This window comes from Aotus nancymaae, unplaced genomic scaffold, assembly GCF_030222135.1.
Source record: "Aotus nancymaae isolate 86718 unplaced genomic scaffold, 86718_ANA_hifiasm-v0.15.2.pri h1tg000014l, whole genome shotgun sequence".
In the NCBI taxonomy this organism is placed as follows: Eukaryota; Metazoa; Chordata; class Mammalia; order Primates; family Aotidae; genus Aotus; species Aotus nancymaae.
Genome location: NW_026988425.1, coordinates 9,021,812 through 9,046,627, shown reverse-complemented (window position 1 = coordinate 9,046,627; position 24,816 = coordinate 9,021,812). Strand labels below are relative to the sequence as shown.

The 24,816-nt window shown below is 40.0% G+C and overlaps 1 protein-coding gene across 6 annotated transcripts in view; it reads left to right on the top strand.

The window, feature by feature from the left end:
• The window catches only part of SEMA5A (semaphorin 5A), a 493,544-nt gene that overhangs the window by 389,224 nt on the left and 79,504 nt on the right, over window positions 1–24,816 (top strand). For all 6 annotated transcript variants that reach the window (XM_064375855.1, XM_064375856.1, XM_064375857.1 and 3 more), the window contains 3 exons: window positions 2,200–2,317; window positions 11,920–12,101; window positions 15,189–15,332. In XM_064375855.1, coding sequence (XP_064231925.1) covers window positions 2,200–2,317; window positions 11,920–12,101; window positions 15,189–15,332 — 444 coding nt within the window. The remainder of the gene's footprint in view (window positions 1–2,199; window positions 2,318–11,919; window positions 12,102–15,188; window positions 15,333–24,816) is intronic.

The window sequence follows — 24,816 nt, the reverse complement described above, 5'->3', positions numbered from 1 at the left end:
GGGAGCTAAGCTATGAGGACGCAAAGGCACGAGAATGACACAATGGACTTTGGGGACTCAGGGGGAAAGGAGGATGGGGTGAGGGATAAAAGACCACAAAATGGACGCAGTGTATATTGTATACTGCTTGGGTGATGGGTACACCAAAATCTCACAAATTATCACAAAAGAACTCACTCGTGTAACCAGACACCACCTGTTTCCAAATAACCAATGGAAATAAAAAAATAAAAGGGAGATTTAAATAAATGTTGGTTCATCAAAGAAATAGAGCACTATACAGCTGTTAAAGGGAATATGGTAGAGCTGTATTTACTGACAAGAATGATGCAATAATATATTATTGGGTGTAAAAAGCAAAATGTGACACAGTGTGTACAATCACACTTGTGTGTATTATGTATAATTATATATAATATATAAGTCATATATTTGCCCATAAACAATAACAAAATACATATGTGTTTATATAGATATGTGCACACAAACATGTTTATATGTGTGGATAAAATATCTGCAGAATATGTGAGTTAGTATAAACAGTACCTACTATCGAGGAAATAGGCTTTCACCTTGTCTTTTATAACTGTCTTGTTTGAGTTTTGAATGGAAGTCATGTCTGCATGTGGTCACATATCAAGGAATTCCAATGAGGTTATAAGAACAGGTAATTGTTTAACACCTTTTTGTACCGCAACCTAGCCCTACTTCTGAGAAGCACCCTTTTTAAATCATTTGCTCTTCTTTAGGTAATTGATAAATGATAATTGTATAATAACTTACGGTATATCACTTGATTTATCAACTGTAAACATATCTTCCCTAGCTGTGCAGCCTTCAAATCGATCTTTCCCTCCTTCGGTTTCTTCATTTCAAAGTGAGAATCAATGTAGTGCCTGATTGAGGTACTGTATTTATAAGGTTGTCATGGGGTTTAAATGACCAAATATAAGTCACATTCTTAGAACAGTGCTTTATATATGATTAATACGTTAGGTGTGTTAACAATGATTATTTTGTATTATGAATATAAACAACTCATCATTACTTACTTATGCTATGTCCCTGCAGACAGGGTTGATGGTTAAGCCATGATTTCTGGTCTGTCTTTTGGCTAGTTTATAACAGGTCCTCCGTCCCTGTAAGTACCGTCCTACCTCTACGACCGGGGCATTAGCACCTCCAGGCTGGCTTTACCTCTCTTTCCTCACATCTCTTTCCTGCACCTCTGACTTCTTGGTCCATTCACAGAATTCCCAGTTTCAACGTCCTGCATGCTCATGACGTTATCTTCTGTATATTTCTGTCTACATCGCTATCGTCTCTGTCTTCTTCATCCCTCATTTACCTAACTTTGTATTTATAACGTAAATGCCACAGTCCTCATCTAATAATGCCCATTTAATATATGACCTCTTTCATTTAGACAAAGATATAAAGAAAATATCCACCATCTACAATACTTCTGATATCATATGTAAGATATTATAGACATGGCTATATGAAACTACTATTACATTAAAAATTTTAATTCATTTAAGCTACAGTAAACAAAAGGAAGATGTTCCTATTTTTTTGAATTTGAACTATTCATGTTGAAGGGTTTTGGATGTATCTGCATGTCGTTGGCAAATTTCTCAAATTTTCTGTGCCTCAGTTTTCTCATCAATAAAGTGTTGGTAATAGTGATGGTTATTATGGTGATGGTAATGGTAAATAAAGTGAAAATAACACCTGCCTGTCATATCTTTTAAGTGTCCTCATGCTATGATAGTTTGTATTATAGTTAATATGACAGTAGGTGTTCAACAAATAATACCCGTTATAAAGAGGAAGAGGATGATAATGGCGGCGGTAGTGGTGATAGCGGCTATACTGTTTTAGAGCATTGTAGAATCTTGATTTTAGCACTATTTGTGACACCAAATTGCTCATGTTGGCTCATCTTTGGTCATCTGTCATGTGTGTTAGATTAAAACATTTATTTTTCAAATTGTCTATATAAATGATTTAATATTAGATACTTACTGGAGTGTGCACATAGCTGTGTTCTCCAGTGTGCAACCTAAATAAATATCCACTGGGTTTCATAGCTAAGAAATCCCATACCTCTCTGCCACGGGACAGGTTCGCCTTGGCTTGTGTATCTTATCTTGGGTAAAGCTGCTTTTCTGTTGACGATTTGGTGTGTGTTTCCAGCACCTGCATTGGGGCCCAGGACCCTTACTGCGGCTGGGACGTGGTGATGAAGAAGTGCACGAGCCTGGAGCAGAGCCTGAGCATGACGCAGTGGGAACAGAGCATCTCCGCGTGTCCGGTGAGTGTCTGCCTTCTCCATCCTCTGACAATGCTGCCACGGAAGCCATGCTCTCCTGCTGATCCTCCACCACACCGTCACGCTGTCTGCACCTTTTCATATGAGAACCTTTCTCATCAACCCAGTCTGTGCTCTCTCAAATCACTTCACTCTCGGCTTGCACAGGGACACATGGGATGCTGTAATAGGCTTTTTGTCTGTTTTAAGAGAAAGGTCTTAAGAGAAAACTGTCTTGATTCGATAACGGAGTTTATGGTTTCTGTTTTATTCTTGGATTCTTTTTTTCCCTCTAGAGTTTGGTATGGTATATTTTGCCCCTTGTAGCACTAATAAAACAGGAACTTCCACACCCATAAATTTCCATTGGGAGCTATAATTCCAGTGGCTGACATAAGGAAAGATGAGAAAAGAATAAACTAAAGGATATTACTTTCACCTTCATGTGGGGCCAACCTGTAGATCCTGCTCAAGGTCACAGAGGGTCTGGAAGAGACAGCCTAGTGTGTGTTCCTGTACAGGACTCTTTGGAATGAGGAGAAACTTGCCTGCATTGGGAGCCAGACTGAATCCAAGAAAAGCACATTTATTTCATGGTTTTCTTCGCTATTGTATTTGTTTGGGTCCACATTTATAGGAACCAGTTTTTTGGAATTTTTTTTTTTTGCTTTTTTTAATGTTGTTTTTGGAGGATTTTTGGTCTTTAGAACATTTCATCAAATCCTCTCAAATTATCTCAAACGTTCTCATAGAATATGAGCGACAGCTATTAACTTCCACATAACTGAAAAGTCATGAGTCATGTTGCCTTCACAAAACTGCTGATCTCTACACGTCAGGTCTGCTGTATCTCTGCAAGACAGAGGTGTGGCACATTTGGTGTGTGAAGTCCTTGCTGTATCTTCCATGCTTTAGAACTGCTGAGGCATGGCAACAGTCAGCCTGTTTCCCACCAAAGAACTTACCTTCCGGTTATCTCAACCACATGAAGTCTGTCCTTCATCTTGAAAGTCAGAAAACCAGACAGAATGAAATGAGGAAGGCTGGGGCTATTCAGCCCAGTGTCATTTCCCAAATGTTGGCATGGGATCAAGGGGCCTTCACTGTAATGGTGTGCATCACCACATCTAGGCTCTGGAAAGCTTCCTAGTAGAGTTAGCTGTGAGTCCTTGTGATTATGTAGCTTCAGATCTATTATTTTAGAAGCCAATTTTTCTGCAAAGTCTCTTGAAAATGGTTAGAAAAAAATGCCATTGTTTTCACTAACTCCCTTCCTGTTTCTGAAAAATACTAATAGCACAAAGGTGCTCATCTTACATTCTTTGCAGCTTGATAAAACATAATGTGTAATACCTGAAGTATGGTTCCAAAGTACAGACAAACTCTTTGGAAAAATAAGCACATCTTGCAGATCTTTGATCTTGCATTTTTAATCATAAAAAATGCAGAAGATAGTAGCTGTGTTTCTTTTTTTATTATTATTATTATACTTTTAAGTTCTGGTGTACGTGTATAGAACATGCATGTTTGTTGCATAGGTATACACGTGCAATGGTGGTTTGCTGCATCCATCACCCCATCATCTACATTAGGTATTTCTCTTAATGTTATTCCTCCCCTAGCTCCTCACCCTCTGACAGGCTCCAGTGTGTGATGTTCCCCCCCGTGTCCATGTGTTCTCATTGTTAACTCCCACTTATGAATGAGAACATGCGGTATTTGGTTTTCTGTTCTTGTGTCAATTTGCTGAGAATGATGGTTTCCAGCTTCATCCATGTCACTGCAAAGGACATGAACACATTCTTTTTTATGGCTGCATAGTATTCCGTGGTATATATGTGCCACATTTTCTTTATCCAGTCTCTCATTGATGTGTTTTTTAAGTAATAAGGTCATTGTCTAGGACCCAGGGTTGTTTTAGCATATATCTGAGAGATACTAATTACATAATTATTAGTATCTTTAATGGGAGGTTCCCCACAGGCAACATGTTCCTGAGGGATTCTCAACACAGAGAGGCCTTTCCCTCCATGCTCTAGTATTTGTGGGTTGGAGTTCATGGGCTAGAAATACACACCCAGGCACTTGGTTTATCACCAATATATGTCTTGTATATGTCTTCAGTTATTAAGTGGAGAATTGGCTGGGCATCATGGCTCATGCCTGTAAACCCAGCACTTTAGGAGGCTGAAACAGGAGGATCACTTGAGGTCAAGAGTTCGAGAACAGCCTGGTCAACATAGTGAGGCCTTGACTCTACAGAAAAGTCAAATAAACTAATTAGGCATGATGGTGCATATGCATAGTTTCAGCCATTCAGGTGGCTGATATGGGCAGATTGCTTGAGCCTAGGACTTTGAGGCTGTGGTGAACAAGATCATGCCACTTGTATTAGTCTGTTTTCACACTGCTATGAAGAAATACCTAGACTGAATTATTTATAAGAGATAGAGATTTAATTGACTTACAGTTCTGCATGACTGGGGAGGCCTCAGGAAACTTACATGCATGGCAGAAAGTGAAGAAGAAGCAAGCACGCACCTTCTTCAGGAATCAGCAGGAGAGACAGAGTTCAGGGGAAACCCACTTTTAAACCATCAGATCTCATGAGAACTCCCTCACTATCAGGAAAACAGCATGAGGGAAACCACCCCCATGATGTAATCACCTCCCACTAGGTTCCTCCCTTGACATGTGGAGGTTACAGTTTGAGATGAGAGGTAGGTGGGGATATAGAGTCAAGCCATATCACCACTGCATTCCAGCCTGGGTGGCAGAGCAAGACTTGTCAGAAAGAAAGAGAGAAAGAAAGAGAAGGAGGGAAAGAGGAAAGGAGGGAGGGAGGGAAAGAAGGAAGGAAAGTAGGCAGGAAGGAAGGAAGGAAGGAAGGAAAAAAAAGAAGAAAAGGAAGAATTTAATATTTAAAAAGTGAAGAGAGGGTGGTCACTAAATTTACTTCCTAATGCTGAGAGGACCTGAGGTCTTTGTTGTCTTCTCACCTTACTTGTTAAAAACTCAAGTAAGGTCAGAATGTAACAAGGACCTGCCATGGTCTCAAGGCTGCCTCCTTTACCATCTCTGCTTTCAATAATAGAGGTGGGATGTGGTCTCTGACTCTCAGTCAGCAAAACACTCATTACAGGGTCTGTTTCTTCTGCTGACAGGGTATTTCATTACACAAAACTATCCCTGTCATCTCGCCCAATGTATTTTATCACATATCAAGATACACTCTAGATAAGTTAAACATATACAAAGAAGGCAACAAAAGACAGTAAATTGTTTTGAGCAAAACACAGGAAGGGAAACCATATATATTTCTGAGTTATATAGGCTACCATTTTGAAAATGAGAAATTCATATTATCTAACTATACATCTCTTTTTAGAAATCCTTTCTAAAAATCTATCTCTTAGAAGTAGATGACCTAGATGTAAATTATTTCCATTAATATGGAGCAGTATTAACTTAGAGAGGTATTTTTTTAAAAAGACGTTGAAATGTTATTTTCTTCCATGTTACTTTTTAACTGAAATGGAACAAGGGCTTACTTTTATTGGAGAAATCTATTATATATAATCATTTCTGATATGCCACTAGTTGTGATGTGTACCACTGCTTTATGTGTTGCTAAGAAAAAAAAAAAAAAAAACGCTCTCATGGATTGTAAGATGCCAGTTTATTTTAGAGATGGTAAAATTAAAAAAAAATGCAGAGAGAAGTTTATAATCATTAAACACTTTTGCCTACATCTACATGTATAGATTATAGAGGTATACATCTGTATCCAAAGGAAATTAGGCTGTATAAGCTGAGGGATTTTTGAATGAGACCAAATATCTTATATCGCATGTAAAAGTGCAAGCTGCATAATGAAAGACAGGAGATCCTGTTACTCTGAGTGCAGTAAGAGTTACAGGCATGTTGATGATGGTGAGTCAGCCTCAGACCCCCTTGTGTGTGACCCTACCAAGTAAACTTTCACAAACCTTAGACTGATGACATAGCACACTGACTTTCCCAAAGTTAGTGTTCCAGTCAAACCTCATGCCGTGACTGTGACTTATGACCGTCAGACCATTTGTGTTGCTACCACAGAATACCTAAGGCTGAGTGATTTAAATAGGACAGATGTTTATTTCACACAGTCTTGAAAGCTGGTAAGTCTAAGATCAAGGTACCACTACTTAGACTGGTGAGGGCTTCTTGCTGTGTCCCACCTAGAAGAAGGTGGGAGGGCAAGAGAGAGCCAGCTTTCTTTGTCACACCTCTTTATAAGGGTACCCAATCCATTCATGAGCTAGGAGCCCTCCTGGCCTAATCACCTGTTCAAGGTTCCACTTCTTAGTAGTATCACACTGGCAACACCTAGATTTGGAAGGAGCACATTCAGAAGATGGCAGTGGCTTAGATCCTCTGCTACTCAGACAGTTTGAATTTTAGAAGGTACCCCAAAAAAACCTTTCTATGGAATTAGGGACTTAAAGAAGACTTATTTTCTCCTGAGCAATCCCTATTTAAAAATGTTTATGGGTTTCTGGAGTCCAGTTGACAGGGCAATAGTTTACTGACATATTGATTAACGTTCTGTTTGCTTATAAAACTGTGATTGAAAACATTACTCTCAGTTTAAGAGATTTGAAGTGCATCAGTAAGATCTAAATTGGCATATCTAGACTGATTTATATGTCCTGCGTAAATCGTAATGTTGTTTAACAAGACTAGCATGGTCTTAGGATTCTCCTTGAGCTTTATTTATGCATGAATACCATCCATATCCTTTGTGGATACATAATGAGCAAAGTACCATATAATATAATGAGTCGCTCTTCCAAAATGCATCATGTGATGTAGTTTGCACGTCTACTCTCCACAAATTTGATGTTGAAATGTGATCCCCAATGTGGGAGTTGGGACCTGGTTGGAGGTGTTTGGGTCATGGAGGCGAATCTCTCATGAATGGCTGGATTCCCTCTCTGCAGTAATGAGTGCATTCTTGTTCTAATGTTTACATGAGAGATGGTTGTTTTAAAGAGCTTGGAATCTCTCACTCTCTCTCTCACCATGTAACACATCTGCTCCCATTTCACCTCCCGCCATGATTGTAAGCTTTGTAGGACCCTCACCAGAGGTAGATGCCAGCACTATGCTTCTTGGCCAGTCTGCAGAACTGTGAGCCAAAATAAACCTCTCTTCTTTATAAATTACCCAGCCTCAGGTATTCCTTTACAGCAATGCAAAATGGGCTATACAACATGTAATAACTAATGAAATACAAAGACCAAATAAGCACCTTAGGGTCTCCTAGTAACAGGATTAGGCCACTGTGTAGTTAGTGTCTTTAGAATGAAAGGGGATTTTAGCAGCGATCAAACCCAGAGCCCTCTTTTAGATGGCAGTACCATAGACTACAGTCTAAAGGGTTTATTAAATGTCCTAAAACTGCACTGACCAGGATTTAAATTCAATATTTTTGACATTATCCCTAATCTTCAAGATAATGCTCTTTTAAGCTCTCAACATCTTCCCAAAGCAGGGGTGACATAGTCGTTGCCAACAGATGATGCTCAGAGAACAGATGATACATTGTTTCTGAATTTTGTGATAGAATCTTAATGTAACAGAAAGAAAAGAGAACTAAGGTTTACTTGTGTGTCTAGAACATGTGCTCAGTGCCACATGAGACAACTTTCAATGGATTATCTCATTTAATGTTTCCTGTGATCCCCAGGGATGGACACTTTTGCTTCCATTTTATAGATGGAAGAGCTGGGGCTCAGGGGTATTAGATAACTATTGCCCCAGTTCACCCATCCTATCGGAGGCTGCAGAGTGCTTCAGCTTAGTTCTTTTTGAAGGCAGTGTTTCCTGTGCAGCTCATTTGCAGGGATAGGCTTGGGGATGATACTAGCGTGAGACAGGCTTTCCTGAGGAGCATATCCAACATCCTGTTTTGTTATATTCTTTGGGAAAAATTTACATGAAATTTTTAAAATAAAGATGTTTTTAAACTTTTGAAAAAATATCCGAATAGAAAGGATAAGACTTCAATTAAGTCATAGACAATAATGGTTGGAGTACAGTAAGAATCTAAGGACATGTTCCAGGGACCTCCACATTCACCAAATGCATCTACATCCTTGGTCAGTTGAAATTAATGAAATGAACATGAACAAATCAAATATAGGATTATAGATGATGCTTGGAAACAAAAATTGGCATCTTCCTTAGCTAGCACTTGGAAACTCGCTATTTCCTGGGTGAAGGGAAATTTACTATTACAGAGTCGGGGGTAATCTTATTTGAAGCTAATTTTTTTGAGAGACTCTCACCAAAAAGAATCTACAAATCACTTTACAGAATGAAGTGGTTGAGATCACAGGCTCTGGAGTAGCTTGTTTGATTCTTGGGTCTTTTACAACCAGAGTGACTTTGAGCAACTTGCTTATCCTGTGTCCGCCCATTTCATATCTGTAAAATGGGCTGTACGTGCTAGGGATGTGTTGAAGATTCAAGGAGTTGACACATGAAAAGCACAGTGCCTGACCTTCCTCACAGCCAATGTCCAATCCCCTCTCCCTTGTTGTCTTGTGGTCTTAGGCTCAGGTAATGAGGGGTATGGGCAGGAGGAATGAGACAGGGGTATCACTCGCTTACCCCCCTCAACTAAGGATGGCTCCAGCAACCCTGTCCTCCCTCCCACCTACAGACTTAGGATGATCACAGCTCCCTGTGGTGGTGTTCCCTGGGGACTTCAGCATCCCTAGAAGGTTTCTTAACTGAGCCCACACTGTGAAGAGTCAAAATAGTATGGACGTATATATTGTGTAACTAGTATGCAAATATTCTGTCTGACCGCTGTTATTGCTTGAGGCTGGCTCCATGAACAGGAGTCCTTTGGCTGGAAACAAGAGGGAGGCCTAATAAATGGGTGAAGGGAGAAAGTTGAAAATCCCAAATGTCAGGGGCTTTGCGTCTTTAACAACAGAATCTGCTAAGTTAGTGGCTTGAGTCACATTGTCATGCAAGGCTTGGTTCTCCAAGAAAACATTATAGTCTTCTGGGAACCTTATGATCAGAGTAGGTGCTGTCTTTACATCTTGGCCAACAAGTGGGTCACTGCAACCTTGGAAACTGGGATATTTTCCTTTTGGATAGGATCCAGCGTATCACTTAGAATTGCTTGAACAGAAAAACAAATACTGCAGGTTCTCACTCATAATTGGGAGTTGAAGGATGAGAACACATGGGCACAGGGAGGGGAACATCACACACCAGGACCTGTCGAAGGGTGGGGGAAAGGGGAAGAAGAACATTAGGACAAATACCTAACGCATGTGGAGTTTAAAACCTAGATGAGGGTTGATAGGTGCAGCAAACCGCATAGCATATGTATACCTATGTAACAAACCTGCATGTTCTGTACATGTACCCCAGAACTTAAAGTAAAAAATTTTTTTAAAGAAAGAAAAGATTTCCTCTAAAAGGTAGTTGAGCTCCATTCCATCCCTTTATCCATAGTTTCTTATATATAGCCAGGCATGGGGGATATTCCCAATCTCATCCACCTTAATGGATAGAAAATGTTAGAGGGTTGGTTAGAAAAGAGGGATAGAGTCATAATTATAGCAATTGGATTTGGCCAACCAGTCATGTCAGAAATAAATGAATGCTTTTCATGTTTAGTTCTTATTGTATTTGGAGGCAATGACAAATCAAATGTAAAGTTTGTCCATATTTTTACCCACAAAATACGGTGTCAGCATTATTTTGAAATGGCCAAGTATGGGTGTAGTGTGTAGCTCAGAGAATGAACTGTCTCATCCGTGGAGTTGTTTCTTGTGAGGACGAGTCTTTCTGAAAGTAGTGGATGGCTCTGGAACAGAACTCTGGCGGAGGAGGTGGGGTGCAGCCGGCTGCAGAGGGCAAGGTGAAAGCATGCAGTTCACTCATCACCAAACCCCTTCCTTGGTTGAATTTTCTGAGGGATGCTTAAGTTTCCATATTAAAATTAGGAGGTTTGGAGGCTGTGCATGGTGGCTCATGCCTGTAATACCAGCACTTTGAGAGGCCAAGGACAGCAGATCATTTGAGGCCGGGAGTTCGAGACCAGCGTGGCCAACATGGTGAAACCCTGTCTCTACTAAAAATACAAAAATTAGCTGTTGTGGTGGCATGTGTCTCTATTCCCAGCTACTTGGGAGGCTGAGGCATGAGAAGTGCTTGAACCCGGGAGGCAGAGGTTGCAGTAAGCCTAGATCATACCACCGCACTCCGGCCTGGGCGACTCTGTCTCAAAACAACAACAGCAACAACAAAGCAGGAGACTTAGACTTAGGCTTCTTCCCATTGCCTTTCTGAGGAGAGGTTCCTTTGCTGGTTTCTGGGCAGGTGATCTACGCTGTGTCCCGCAAGGCTCCTCCAGCAGCACTGCCACCTCCTGAGCAGATGTGCTTATCAGATTTGGCAGGAAGCTGCCCCTTCTTCAGTGAGCCAGGTACATGCTGGTGCCTCTGCCACACCAGAGCTGGTCATGCATGTTCCAGCGATGCCATGCCCTCCCCTTGAGTGCCCTCACAGGTGCCACACCAGCAAGCTCAGGGGGCTCCCTGACCCCTCCCCATGAGGACCCTGCCCTGGGCTCCTCCTCAGTCCTTGGTGTTGCTTCCCCGAATCACCAGCTCACCCCACACTGACAGGGAACGCCCATGCGCCCCTCCCATTTGGCAGCCTCTTTCCTCTGCCTTCAGCCTTGCCAGCCCTTGCCAGCCCCTCTACTTGGCTCTTTCTTCACTCTTTAAGACTCAAAACAGGCCCCTTTTTGCTCTTCCCAGAACCTGTGAGCCTGTTGTATGTCCCGTCCTCTGCTCCCATAGCCCCTGTTTTGATTCTACACGGGGCAACACTTATGTGTCTAGCTCATCGTCACTGACTCATAAGCTCTTAGAGTTGATTAGAGCACAGGTTTGACTGGGATATGCCTAAGAAAGAAGCGCTGCAGCTGCTCAATAGATATTCTTTAAATACGTTCTGAATTGAATGCTTTCAGTTTGAAAGCCAAATCGAGTCTTTCATGATAAATGGTACTAAGCTTTCATTTTTTAAAGGCACATAAACATGCAGTGGTGTTATGCAGCTGGGATTTTTCACTCCAGTTTCTCTTGATTTTTGGGTTTTCCGCATTAGCGGACAATTTGGCTGTAACCTGATTGCCAAGTCACTAGTATCCTTCACTCCTCCTCCTCTCTTCTCTGCCCTCCTTCTCCCATCATCCTTCTTCTTCTCCTCTTTCTCCTCCTTTTCCTTCTCCTCCTTTTCCTCCTCTCCCTTCTCCTTCTTCATCTTTCTCATCTTTTTCTTTTCTTCTTCTCATTTTCTGTCTGCACTTTCCCCAGGCCTCCCTCCCTGCTTCTTCCTTACCGTCCCCGGCACTGACCTTTGCTGCTTTACTTTGAATGCTCCCTCATGCAGTCTTTTTCTATTTATAACAATTACAAAAAGAAATTCTAAAGGAGATTTGCTTGTCTTATGAGGGATTTTTTTTTACTCTATTATATGTTAGACTTTAACCCTTTCTGACACCCCTACTTGGTTTTGCTTCCTAGATCAGGAATCTCACCGTGGATGGAGCCTTTGGCATGTGGTCTCCATGGATGCCTTGCACGCACACAGACGGCAGCGCTGTGGGATCCTGCCTGTGTCGGACCCGCTCCTGCGACAGCCCGGCCCCACAGTGTGGGGGCTGGCAGTGCGAGGGCCCCAGCATGGAGATCGCCAACTGTTCCAGGTGTGCCCCCCAGAACATGCCAGTTGTACTGCTGCGTACTAAGCTCAGATTCTTCAGGCGTTTGGGACATCATTCATAATATAACTCCCTTTTGAAGAGAAAACACCAGGGACATTAACCGCTTAAAAATTACATGGTCTTTGGAAGGAGATTTTAAACTATAAATTGGATTACAGACCTACGCTTATTCACATACTGTTCATTAGAATAGGAAAAGTATTTATAATTTAAACAATACAATTGGCTTGTTTAAGGAAAACATCCATGTTATTTAAGAATCTTCTCCTGGAATATATGGACTAATAGTCCATTGGTGGTAGAATAATAACGCTAGGTTAGGAGATAGAACAGCCCAAGTCCTTGATCAACTTGGTCTACTCTGTAGTGTATCGGAGCTCAGAGCACCTCACCTCAGCTAACATTAGGCCCTGGGTAATCGAGAGAGCAGCTGAAAGAACGTAACCTACGGAATAGCTTTCCTGTCGCTTCTGCTTATTGTGGTGGTGTCGGCTTGATTTTTTTATAACTCTATTCTGTTTGCGCTCCATCCCCTGCACCTACAGCACCTTCACCACAGAGACATTTTAAAGCAAGTATCAGGAACACTTCTGAGATCAGTCTTCATGCTCCTTTGTTACTTGTTCATTAATTTGCAGTATTTTTTCAACATATGATCTGCTTTTCATAAGCCCATTTAAAATGAAAAAATTAAAATAAAAAACTCTGGGACAATTGTTTATGAAGTAACTAACAGTAGAAGTCAGATTGGGTGATCTGATCTCAGGAGAGCCCAGGTCATGGAGGCGTGTGCGCCTAAGAGGAAGCAGACCAGGAAAGTGAAGTGCGGGAGCAAAAGGCGAACTTTGCCCTCTGCTCACATTTTTCTCACCACCAAGTTGAATGGAGCAAATCAGGGCCACAGAGATTAGGGGTTTTCTTTGGTATTACAGAGAACACCGGCATATCAAGATTGTATTATGTATCGTATACTTCCTGTAAAACGAAATTATTTCCATGGATGCCTGGCAGAAACTTAGAAAAGCAATCAAACTGCTGTTGTTTGAAGATTACAATACGTAGCTAATACTCTTTTCTCAGATTGTTTAATGGAAAAAGAAGAGTATCAAATGCATTGTTATAACTTACTGATTGATGTGTCTTCAGTTCTTGCATTAGTTGGAAAGTCATTTTCTAAGCAAAACTGCAGTGTAGCTAGTAGTTATTTTAAGATAAAAATCTAGTAAGTGAACTAGTTTGAATGAGGCATAAGTAGATTGCTTTGTACTAATCATCATAACAGTGATCCCTCTCTTGATCTCTGTTTACTTTGTGTGACTATTTTGGTAACTATGTCTGCTTCTAAACAGCTTTTAGAAATATGGAAACTCAGATCTGGATAATACACATATACATGTAAAGCTGCATTCACTTATTTCCTCATATATTGTTTTCCTATTATATATAATTGTACTTACTTACTACCCTATAAACAAACACGTTCCATATATTGTAAATAGAATATGTCATAAAATTCCACATTGCTAAAAGATTTAAGAAGAGTTTTCAAATGATTTTAAAAGCACCATTTTCTGCATTATCTAACAACTTTTTTTCATATAGAATGAAATTTTGCAAGTTAAATGTCATTTATGTATACTAAAACTATTTAAAATTTTTTACTATAATTCAGTGAATAACATGGATAATTTTTAAGACTGTAGCTAGCAGGGTATAAGATACTGGCTGATTTGAGAAATGTGGGAATGTTGTGTGATAATTTTGGTTAAATTACTTATTATATACATAAAACTATTACTACATATTTTATTAAATCATTAGGTTTCAGTAAATAAAGCAGGAAAATATGAAATATCTTAAGAATTTTCCCAGAATAATTTTTATTTGAAATTATTTTTACTGTTATATATTCAATGCATTATTTATACCAGGACCTTCAGTGGCATAGTTGTAGAGCTTCATGTTCTCATTGGAAATACATAAAGTAAAAATGAGAATTAATGTGAGCTAATATTTTTTCAAAGGAAATGTAAATCTTACGACAAAAGGTGACAAATATCCAAAGAAATGCATATGTGATTGCAGAAGTAAAAAAAAATTCTGCATGAAGTAGACCATCTATGTGAAAGTTTGGAATCTGGATTTAATATGTATTTTCACACATAAAATTTTTAAAAACCTATATATATTTTTGATATCAGGGACAAACTGTTAAGGGGGGATACTTAAGTTGTAAGCAGTCTGAATACAGTCATTTTAAGGAAAAAAATACAATACTAAAACATTTCTAGGGCTGTCAATATAATTTTTAAAAATTTAAAAATTGGTTTATTCAATTTTCATTTTATATTTTTATATATCTACATTATTCTATGTGTAATACCATAAATACATAGTTAGTTATATGCAATTTGCACTTCTTATCTGCACTCTTTATGTCTCTGTCAATTTGTTAAAAGATAGCCAAGAATCTGCATTTAAATGTCCTTTTAAAATTTTAATAAAGCTTGTTTTAAGGCTTTGAACACTATTCTAACAATATAACACTCTTTATCAATATGAATGCTCTCAGGAGAGTTACTGATTTTCACTGATATTAATAGATTTTAAAAGAAACCATGTTAGGCAGTTTTAGATGAGCATTTTGTTCAAAGGTGCACTTTTCATAGATTATTAATGATATAATACAAGTCCAAAAAGTCAGAAACTCTAGAGGAGTAGGGATTCATTTCTAAATGCTTTTCAGTGAAATAACCTTATTTTTTATTAGTTTAATATTTTCATAACTCAAGTTTCTTGATAGTTTCTAATGTAGTTCATTATTTGTAGTGCACTAAAAACTTTATTCCCAAATTTCCTATCTTGACTATAAACCAGATGCCTGGGGGCTGCAGACACAGGAATTGAGATTCACAGGATGCAGTCCATTCAGCCCATGGCTGGCGTTCCCTCTCACCAGCAGCCCCAGGCACGATCCTCCTGGGAACATAGGTGTTTAGCCGTGGGTGCAGACAGGGCTCGGACTCGGAGCCCACCTGACCTGTGATTGCATTGCTTCCCCTTCCTCAGGAATGGAGGCTGGACTCCTTGGACCTCATGGTCTCCCTGCAGCACTACCTGTGGGATCGGCTTCCAGGTGCGGCAGCGCTCCTGCAGCAACCCCACTCCCAGGCACGGGGGCCGGGTGTGCGTGGGACAGAACCGTGAGGAAAGGTACGTGCCCACCCTGCTGCCAGCACTGTCAACCTCACGCTTACTCTCATTCCGGCCAGATCGAGTTCCTGACGGTTTTAGCTTTGGATCTAGCTTAGCTCATGTGTGGCATCCCTTTCCATTGTGCCAGTTGTCCTCGTCTTTTCCTGGCATACTTTGTGATCAAAGCCTCATTGACAGCAACACTGGACTGCTCTGGTGCCTACACAGCTGGGTTGGCTCCACTGAGCAATTGCTAAGGAATTAGAGACCCAGCGACCTCTGTGCTGTGTGAGGCTCCTGGAGACTCTGGAAGTGCCCTGCAGGAAGCTTATTCTTGTGAGAATTCAACCAGACCCATCTCAAAACTTCAGTTCCAAGGAGGACCTACGAAGGTCCCAGATGCAGACACTATTGGCCAGGTGCGGTAAGGTTTTCATCAGAACATGGTTAACCCTCTGGGAGGCACAGGAGGGCATTATCAGAAATAACTCTCAATGAAGCTGCAGCACAACCCAAATTGGGGGTTCTTTCTCATGTGTATGTTGAGCTTTCAGCACATCGTGGCGACATTTTGATTTAGTCTTGGATTTAACAATTTGTTTCTTGGTGTAGAATTAGACGCTGGTTTGAGGCTTAAACTCTGTAATCGTAATCATTGAATCTGTTTTGCAAGATCATTGAATCTGTCTTAGTATGTGTTAGATATACTATTAATGTGTATTCCAATTGATCACTATTGGGAAAGAATCCAAATAGGTAAATTCCATAGTGCTTTCAGGATACTTATTCTGCTGTACTAATATAAACTTACTGAATGGCTTCCAGTGCCTTTTAATTAAAATGTAGTAGGTTTGTATTTGGTGACATGAGCTCAGTGGAACCTCGAATAAAAATACTGTGTATGGTTACTGCTATGCCATTAGTATTTATATGAACGAAAGCAACAGACTTACTGTTTAGATAGCTATTAGGTATCTATTACAACCTTAAATCAACTAAGGAGACTCATTCCTTTCTGTCTTCAAGTGTGTTCCTCACTTGCCAATTAAGATTTCACTCCTTTTGACTAAGAGGAAATGAAGATGATTTTACCAAGCAGGGTGTGTCATTTTGGCCGCAGTCCCTGAGACAGTCTTGGGCGAGCCTGTCGTTTTCTAACACCAGTTGATAAGTGGGAAAGCCTATTATAGAAGAATTGTCTCCCTATTATTTCCAAGCCTTGTACAATTTTAAATTGCTTGGAAGTTTTTAAATGCTATAAACTGTCACCTAGTACAGGCTGAACATCCCTGATCTGAAAATCTGAAACCCAAAATGCTTCAAAAGCTAAAACTTTTCTAGCACTGACATGATGCCACAAGTGGAAAATTTCACACTGTTTTTATTTATTTATTTATTTTAACTTTTGCAGTCAAAAAACTTTTGACTGGTGGCAGTCAAAATGCAGACAAAATTTTGTTTTATGCAAAAAATTATTTAAAATATAAAACACTGCCTTCAGTCTTTGTGTATATGGTGTATATGATGCATAAATGAATTTTGTATTTAGACTCAGGTCCTATCCCCAAGATATCTCTCTCTCTCTCTCTCTCTCTCTGTCTCTTTCTCTCTCTCTCTCTCTCTCTCTCTCTCTCTCTCTCTATATATATATATATATATATATATATATATATATATTCACCAGTATTCCAAAATCTGAAACAATGTGAAATCCAAAACACTCGTGGTCCTGAACATTTCAGCTAAGGGATGCTCAACCTCTTCAACCCATCCAGGCAAAGTCACTTCCATCTGTGCAAAGGCTTCCCTAGAGTCAAGACACCACCACAAACTTAGCGTGTGTTATCACCGTTCCCAGGCGGAAGGCACAGGAAGGAAGAGGCTCTTTAACCCTGTGGCGAACATATGTGTGGGTTTGTATTCACGTAGGAGTTTTCATACAGCGATGTCTTCAGGAAAAGAGGAATAAAGATGGCAAGCGTGTTTGAGGGACTTACATGTAAACTATTCCTTTTGTACAGAAGAAATGTTCATTTGTAGATTAGCATTTGATCAATGGAGGAAAATTTGAATTTAAATAATAGATGGACAGTAAGAGTAGGAACTATGTAAACTTTTTATAAAATGTAATCTTGTCTATTGAATAGTCTTTCAAGGGGGCTACTGGGAGCCTAATGAAAACCAGAAAAACCAAGTACCTAAAGTTTCCTCTGTGGTCTTCATAAGCAATGGGTTCTGAGATTTCCCTGCCATGTTAAATAAAAGATCTCTCTACCTAAGGAATATAAAAGCATTCTGATTCCAACAATGGAGATATTTGAGGACTAAACTCAAGATTGAAGGAGACCATGATCTCCATGGGAGAATACAAAAGACTAAGAACTAGACATACAAAATAATTAATAAATGTATATCATATTGATTTAAACAACATCAACCATCAAGAAATTCTGGGTGGCCACAAGCCAATGAACTGTTTTTTTCCAAAAGATTCCCTAAGTTAGGGGTAGGATTATAGTTAGTGGTTTTTCATCTGGGACATCTCCAATGTGTGGAATTATTCGATGGGAGCTTTGAGGCAACAGAAATCTCAGAAGAATTCACATTAGTTTTCCTGAAAAACAACTCTGGCTTAATTTTTACATGTACTTTAGAATGTACAGATACTTTGTTTTTCTCTTCTGAAATTTCCTTGAAAATATTTTCTTGAGTAGCAAAAACTGAGTAGAAGCGCCAACTCCCAGAGAGGCTACTAAGAAAAGGAAGAAATGGACTTCTGTAAATATTATCAAGATGCAAATGTTATTATCTTTGCTAGTTTTCTCCTGCTGTGGAATAGTAGTTCCATAAACTCTTTGTCTCAAAACAACACATATTTCTTTTAGAAATCTCACAGTCCCATGGGTCAGGATTTCCTATATGACTGAGCTAGATCCTCTGCTTGGGGCCTCAGTAGGCTTCAATCAAAACATGGGCCAGAAGCTGTGGTCTCATCTGAGGCTCCAGTGGGGAAGGATTCACTTCCAAGATCATGTGATTGTTGTTTGTATTCAGTTCTTTGTGGGCTGTCAAACTGCATATCTCAGTTCCTTACATAGTTGTTATCCAGAGACCACTCTCAGTTTCTTGCCAAGGGATCCTTCCTGGTATTGTCACTTGCCTTTACAAATCCAGCAAGAAAGATAGTCTCCCTGCAAGATGGGCTTTACACAGTTAATGTAACATAATCACAAAAGTGACATCCCACCCCTTTGCCATATTCTGTTGGTTGGAAGTAAGACACAGGCCTCCACAACCTAGAGGAGATGATGACACAGGGTATGAATATCAGGAGGCAGAGCTCACTGGGGTCACCATAGAGTCTATCTGCCACGGTTGATTCTCTGTTCTCCAGTTATTCACATCCCTACCCCTCAGGTGCTGAATGCATTTCACCCACTTTCAAGGTCCCTCAGTCTTATCTCGCTAAGCCGTCTCCCCAAAGTCCAGAACCTTATCATTTACATCAGGCCCACGTGTGGAAGAGGCTGTCTGGGTGTGGTCCCCATCAGTCTATTAATCTCTAAAGTCAAAGGGAGAAGTTATCTGCCACTAGCACACTTGGAGAGTCAGACAAAGGATGATAGCTTTAGACATTTCTGTTCAAAAAGGCAGTCTGGAGGTGGGAGAAATGGAAATTATAAAGGAATCACTGTCCCATATAAATTCTGAAATCTAGCTGAGCAAGTGTTGGGAGTTGCTTAATTAATTGAGTTCAAGGAGGAGGCATAATGCTCCATGGTTCCTGGCTCTGCCTTCTGGGCTCTTAGTTCCGCTTCCTGAATCATCCTTTCTTTTTCTTGAAGGGAGCATGTACTTATAGCTGAGTAGTTTTATCAGCCTCCTTCCTGCCAGTAGAATGTGTGGGGTTTCCAGCAGCCTTTCATGTGCACCTTCTCTGTCCCTTTCCATCCAAGCTGCTTGTATCTTTGTGGAAATACGTTACTGAAAAACGTTATGGGTCTTTAGTGGATTTCTGCAAAGTTGACTCCACTAAACAAAAGCCATGTTCACAGACCCTTTTGAGATAGCCCTTCTCAACCTTGGGATGCTGCTGAGATGGCTGAGAAACACCTTCCAGCTCACTAGAGGTGACCTGATGTAGTTGAGAGGATCTGTGAGGCACAAACTTGCTCTAGAAAGGACCCTTTATGTAACTCAATACTGCTGTAACTCTTCCATCTTTCTGAGGTTGCAATAAAAGGTTTTACAATCACTACCTCAGCTTTTATTATATTCCAGCCTTCCCTAACAGTACTTGAAAGGACTGTGAAAGCTATTTCATACTATTTTGCATCTTTTGCCATTAAAAGTGGCTGATTTCCAAAATCATCCAGTCTCTGTTCTTTTAGTTTAATAATCCATTCCTCAGTCTTTCTTTCCTCTCCTACATTTCACTGTAAGCAGCATCAAGAAACCAAGCAGCACCGTCAACACTTTGCTTGGAAATTTCCTTAGCTATGCAATTCCACTTATGTGTTTTGGTTTTCATACTAGGTAACAATTTTGGCAGCTTTCATCCATTATGTAACGAGATTCTCCCTTTTACCAATTTCTGATAACATAGCCCTGTTTTCTTTTAAAGTTTTTATTGTGATTTTATACACACACACACAAAGCCATAAATGTGTCACTTAACCATTTTTAAGTGTGGAATTTGGTGGCATTATTTACATCCACATTATCGTATAACCATAACTACTATTTCTAAAACTTTTCATCACCCCAAACAAAAACTCTGTAATTGTTAAGCAATAGCAATTCCTTATTCCACCCTCCTCCTAACCCCTGGTAACCTCTAATTTGTGTTCTGTCTCTACTACTTTGCCTGGTATAGATATGTCACATAAGTGGAATCCTGCGGTATTTGCCATTTTGTGTCTGGTTTGTTTCATTTAGCATAATGCTTTCAAGATTCCTCCATGTTGTAGCATGTGTCAGGACTTCATTCCCTTTTATAGGCTAAGATTCCATTGTATGGCTATGCCATATTTTGTTTATTCACTTTTTTTCATCAGTGGACACTTGGTTTAGTTCTATCTTTTGACTATTTTCAATGTTGTAATGAATATTGGCATATGAGTATCTGTTTAAGTTCCTGTTTTAATTCTTTTGTGTATACCGTATATCTAGGAGTGAAATTGCTACATCGTATGTTAATTCTACATTTCTTTTTTTGAAGAAACACCAAGCTGCTTTCTAAAGGGACTTCACCATTGTACATTCCCACCAGCAATGTATGAGAGTTCCAATTCCTCTGCATTCTTGTTATTTTCTTCTTTTTCTTTAATTGTAGCCATCCTAGTAGGTATGAACTGGTATCTCATTGTGGTTTTGATTTGAATTTCATTAGTGACTAATAATGTTGAGCATTTTCTCATGTGCTTACTGGACATTAGTGTATCTTCTTTAGAGAAATGTCTATTCAAATATTTTGCCTGTTTTTCTAATTGTGTTTTTTGTCTTTTTAAAATAATTAGCTTATTTTTATCAAAACTTGTAAATATTTATTGTGTACAAAATCTTGTTTAAAATATGCATACGTTATGGATGACTAAATTGAACCAATTTACTTTTGCATTACTTCACATATTTTTCTTTTGTGTGTGTGTGTGGGAAGACCATCTTTTTTGAAGTTCAGTTTTAGTTCTTTATCCAATTTCCCTCTAAACCTTCACTGGCGATGTCTTTGAAGTCTGGGTTTCCACTAATGGTCGATTCAAGGTGATTTATGTTTTCTTTAACATACTCCTCAAAATTATTCTGCTTCCTGCCATTCCCTAGTCTCAAAGCCATGTTCACATTTTAACCTCCTACAGTAGCACCAGACTTCCAGCTACCATGGTCTGTTTTAACACTTGTCATATGGTAACGTTACCACAGACTTAGGCATTTAAAGCACCAGGTGTTTATTTACTCGTGGTATCTGTGGGTTTTGTAGTCTGGGCAAAGCTTCACGTTCTCAGAAGGCGGCGGTCAACATGTAGGCCCTGTCTGTGATGTCAGTGGGGCTCAACTGGAGAAGGACCTGCCTCCAGATCATGTGGCTGTTGGCAACCTTCAGTTACTGTGGGATGTCAGACTGAGGGCCTCAGTTTCTTGCTGGCTGGTAGCTGGAGGCTCCCCTCAACCTTGACAACTGAGTCCTTCTCACCTTTTTGCTTGCTTCGTCAAAGCCAACAAGGGAGAAAGTTTTCTTGAAATAAAGGCATTACAATCTATGTAACATAATGACAGAAGTGACATTGTATCATCTTTCACATATTCTGTTGGTTAGAAGCAAGTGACAGGTCCCACTCACATTCAATAGGAGGAGATTACACAAGGTGTGAATTCTAGGAGCTGGGGATCACAGGGAACATGTTAGAGCCTGTCTAATACATTCTCAAAGAATCCCAGGGATCAGTGGTTTTTATTATATGATTATTTGTCTTCATCAGTATATTGGCTGAGTCCTGTGGTGAGCCAAAATGATGTTCTTCACAAGTTATTTTTCTTCCTAAACGGGTTGAATTGAATATTATGGTAGACTTTATGTACATGCAGCTTCTCTGTTGCCATAAAAATTTAATTATGGAAGTATGGCCCAGTAAAGGGCTGATCATTTGGAGTGAAGCAAGGAGAAAATAGTTCAGAAGAGGCCCTCACTGGTTCAGGTTAACAGAGGTTGCAGTGAGCAACTAGCTTGGACCTAACCAGAATGGAACACAATTTATGCAATTTATATTTTATAAGAGAAAGAACAATTTATAGCATGATATGGTGCTGAATATCTAGTCCATGTGGAATTGTAAAAGGTCATTATATTCATAAGGGACTAGATTTGTGAAAAAAGTGGATAGTTTATAGAGAAGCAGTGCTGGGTCCTTAACTAGCTTTTAAATGCAACATGAGAATGAGTAGTCATGGGCAAAATTAAAATCTTAATTATTAATGCATCATGAGATGCATCTGTGACTTACAATGCTTTCACATACTAGAGACACACAAGAGCCAATAACATTTGGAAAACATTTGAGCCCATTGTTTGCTAAAAGTTAGCAGCAGCATGTTGGGGACTAGAGAAAGGGAAACCAACTTCTGGCCCATTGTGTAGATATTTTATCCACAAATTAATTTTAAAACCCCTTAACCAGCAGAGATACCAAGGTCATTGACTTTCAACCTCATTGTTTTTTGTATAGCTTCATAAGAGGGGCTTCTCTCAGGAGCATGAGTTAGTTGGGGTGGGAGCAGGGAGAGGGTGAGAGGAAATGCTTTCTCACCATTGTGAAGGATCCATGCTTAAGGGATTCCGAGGGCTTTGCCTCTGAGCACTCTTCCGGGTGAATTCCTTAGTGAAAACCCAGACACAGAGAAACAGAGCTAGCCTAGCAATTTCTGTTTCCCTCTGACCTCTCTTATTGGGGAGGCTGCAATTTCAGAGGGTGATACCGTAGCAGATCCTGGTATGGCTTGTTTCATGGACTACTATAGAAGAAAGAGGAAAAAAAAAAAAGGCAGGATCGACAACGTTAAAATAGCAGCTCAGTAGACAATTTATTAACACTGGCTGAAAGTTCCGTGCTACATGCACAGGTTACCCTGCAGTAGATTTTCACAATGATAACATGCTGAGCATTTTCAGGGGTGGCCTGCTGTCAGCAAATGAGAGAAAGGATTTCTGCACTATGGTTTATTTTGCTTTGGGGAAATGGTAGCTCAGTTGCTGTGCTTTTTATTGAAAGTCAAGGGTTTAATAAACATCTTTAGTAAGGTTTTTCTCTGCCTTCCATACTCTTTTTTTGTTTGTTTGTTCTTTAGAAGTGGGGGGCCTGTTGAAAGCTGAAATTAGAATCAAGTTTTCTAAGAAGTACGTACCTTTTAAATGCTGGTGAATCAGCTTCGAAATGGACATGGCCTACTTCTCATGCTACCCACAGTGAGCTACACATAGATAATTTAACTAAATGCCGACAGTTCTGATATTCTGAGTTTTCTTGACTTCCTCAAAATATTTTCTCAAAACGGGTGTCAGTTTCCTCCTGGAATACTCTATGAACCAGCACACATACTAATATTTACTTATTGTAACTCGCCGCATTTGCACATACTTCCTAAGGTCGAATTCTTTTCATCTATCATAGTCTCACTTTTGTCTTGTCTCTCCTGTCTAGAGCCATGCCCTCTTAATTAGAGAGTCCTTCCCCTTCCCCTTCCCCTACTACGTGTAGGAATGTCCAGTGTCTGAGAGTCGGACACTGCAAGACTATAGTGACCACCTAAGGAGGGAAACCTAGTGTTTCTGTGTTATCTGAAATGCAGAAAACCTGAAAGAGTAATAACTGTCCCGTTCCATTGGCTACACTCAAATCAGAAAGTTTAGACAAACTAAACTGCTTGCCTGATTGGTTCTTGACTCTCTGGAGGGTCCTTCACCCCCTACATACCAACTATCTCTCCCAGGAAGTAACAGTGACTTCTGCCTTCCACTTTCACTTAAGAGGCTGACTTGGGCTCCACTTTTTTTGTTTTGTTTTATTTTCGTGCATTCATACAGTTGCCATATTGTACTTTCTCTATACCAAGCTCCATCTGCATCACGTCTTCCCCTTCTTTTCAACACCATTATAGTTATCTAGCTTAAAGTATCTCTCATTTGAATTGTTGCAGTCCAGCATCTCTAGTTGCTGTTTGTTCTGTGTGCTCTTCCTTCTGCTAAACTCTCCTGTCTGGGGAGATGCAGACCCCATACTGAAATATGAGAAGCTCCTCGAATCTCATGGGCTCCAGTGCATAGTCAAGATGAGGCACCAACTCCTGGAGATGAGTCTGCCACCTAATTCTGATGGAGTTATTTTATCTCTGGAGCTTTGTGGAACTTACCTGATTTCTCATAAAGTTCCAGTTTTCCACTGCATTTGGTAAAGACAGATCATCCCGCTCCCTGTTCCCTTTTTCTGTTCTGTTCGTCTCAGTGACCTTTCCTGCTTCACCCTTTCCATGTCTACCTTCCATTATTTTCCAGAACACTGACAGGGGCTCAGTGTGCCCCATCCTGTTGTCACCCCTCAGCTTGGCCTTGCTTTCTACTTTTCACACTGTCCCTGTTCCTGACGCCCTCACAGTCCCCATGAAATTTTTCTGATTTGACAGAAAAACAGTTCCATCTTATCAGCATTGACTGTCAGGAAACTACACTTTCCAGATTTCTTTTCCTGGTGGCTGGCTACCATTTGCCCTCATTTTCAGTTCCAGAAAAGCATTTCCTTCTGCATAAATAACTACAGTGATGCCACTGGGTATTAAGATACTTTTGCACATTCTGAGCTGTGTGCATTTCCCTGCGTTCATCTTAGACTGTGAACGCCTGTGATCAGGAAGCCCTCTACAATTCCTGTTGCATAGGCCCTGCAGGATTAAGCCTTTGTTAATATTGATGCAGGTAAAGGTGACTGACTTATGCCAACAGTTGGGAAACTTT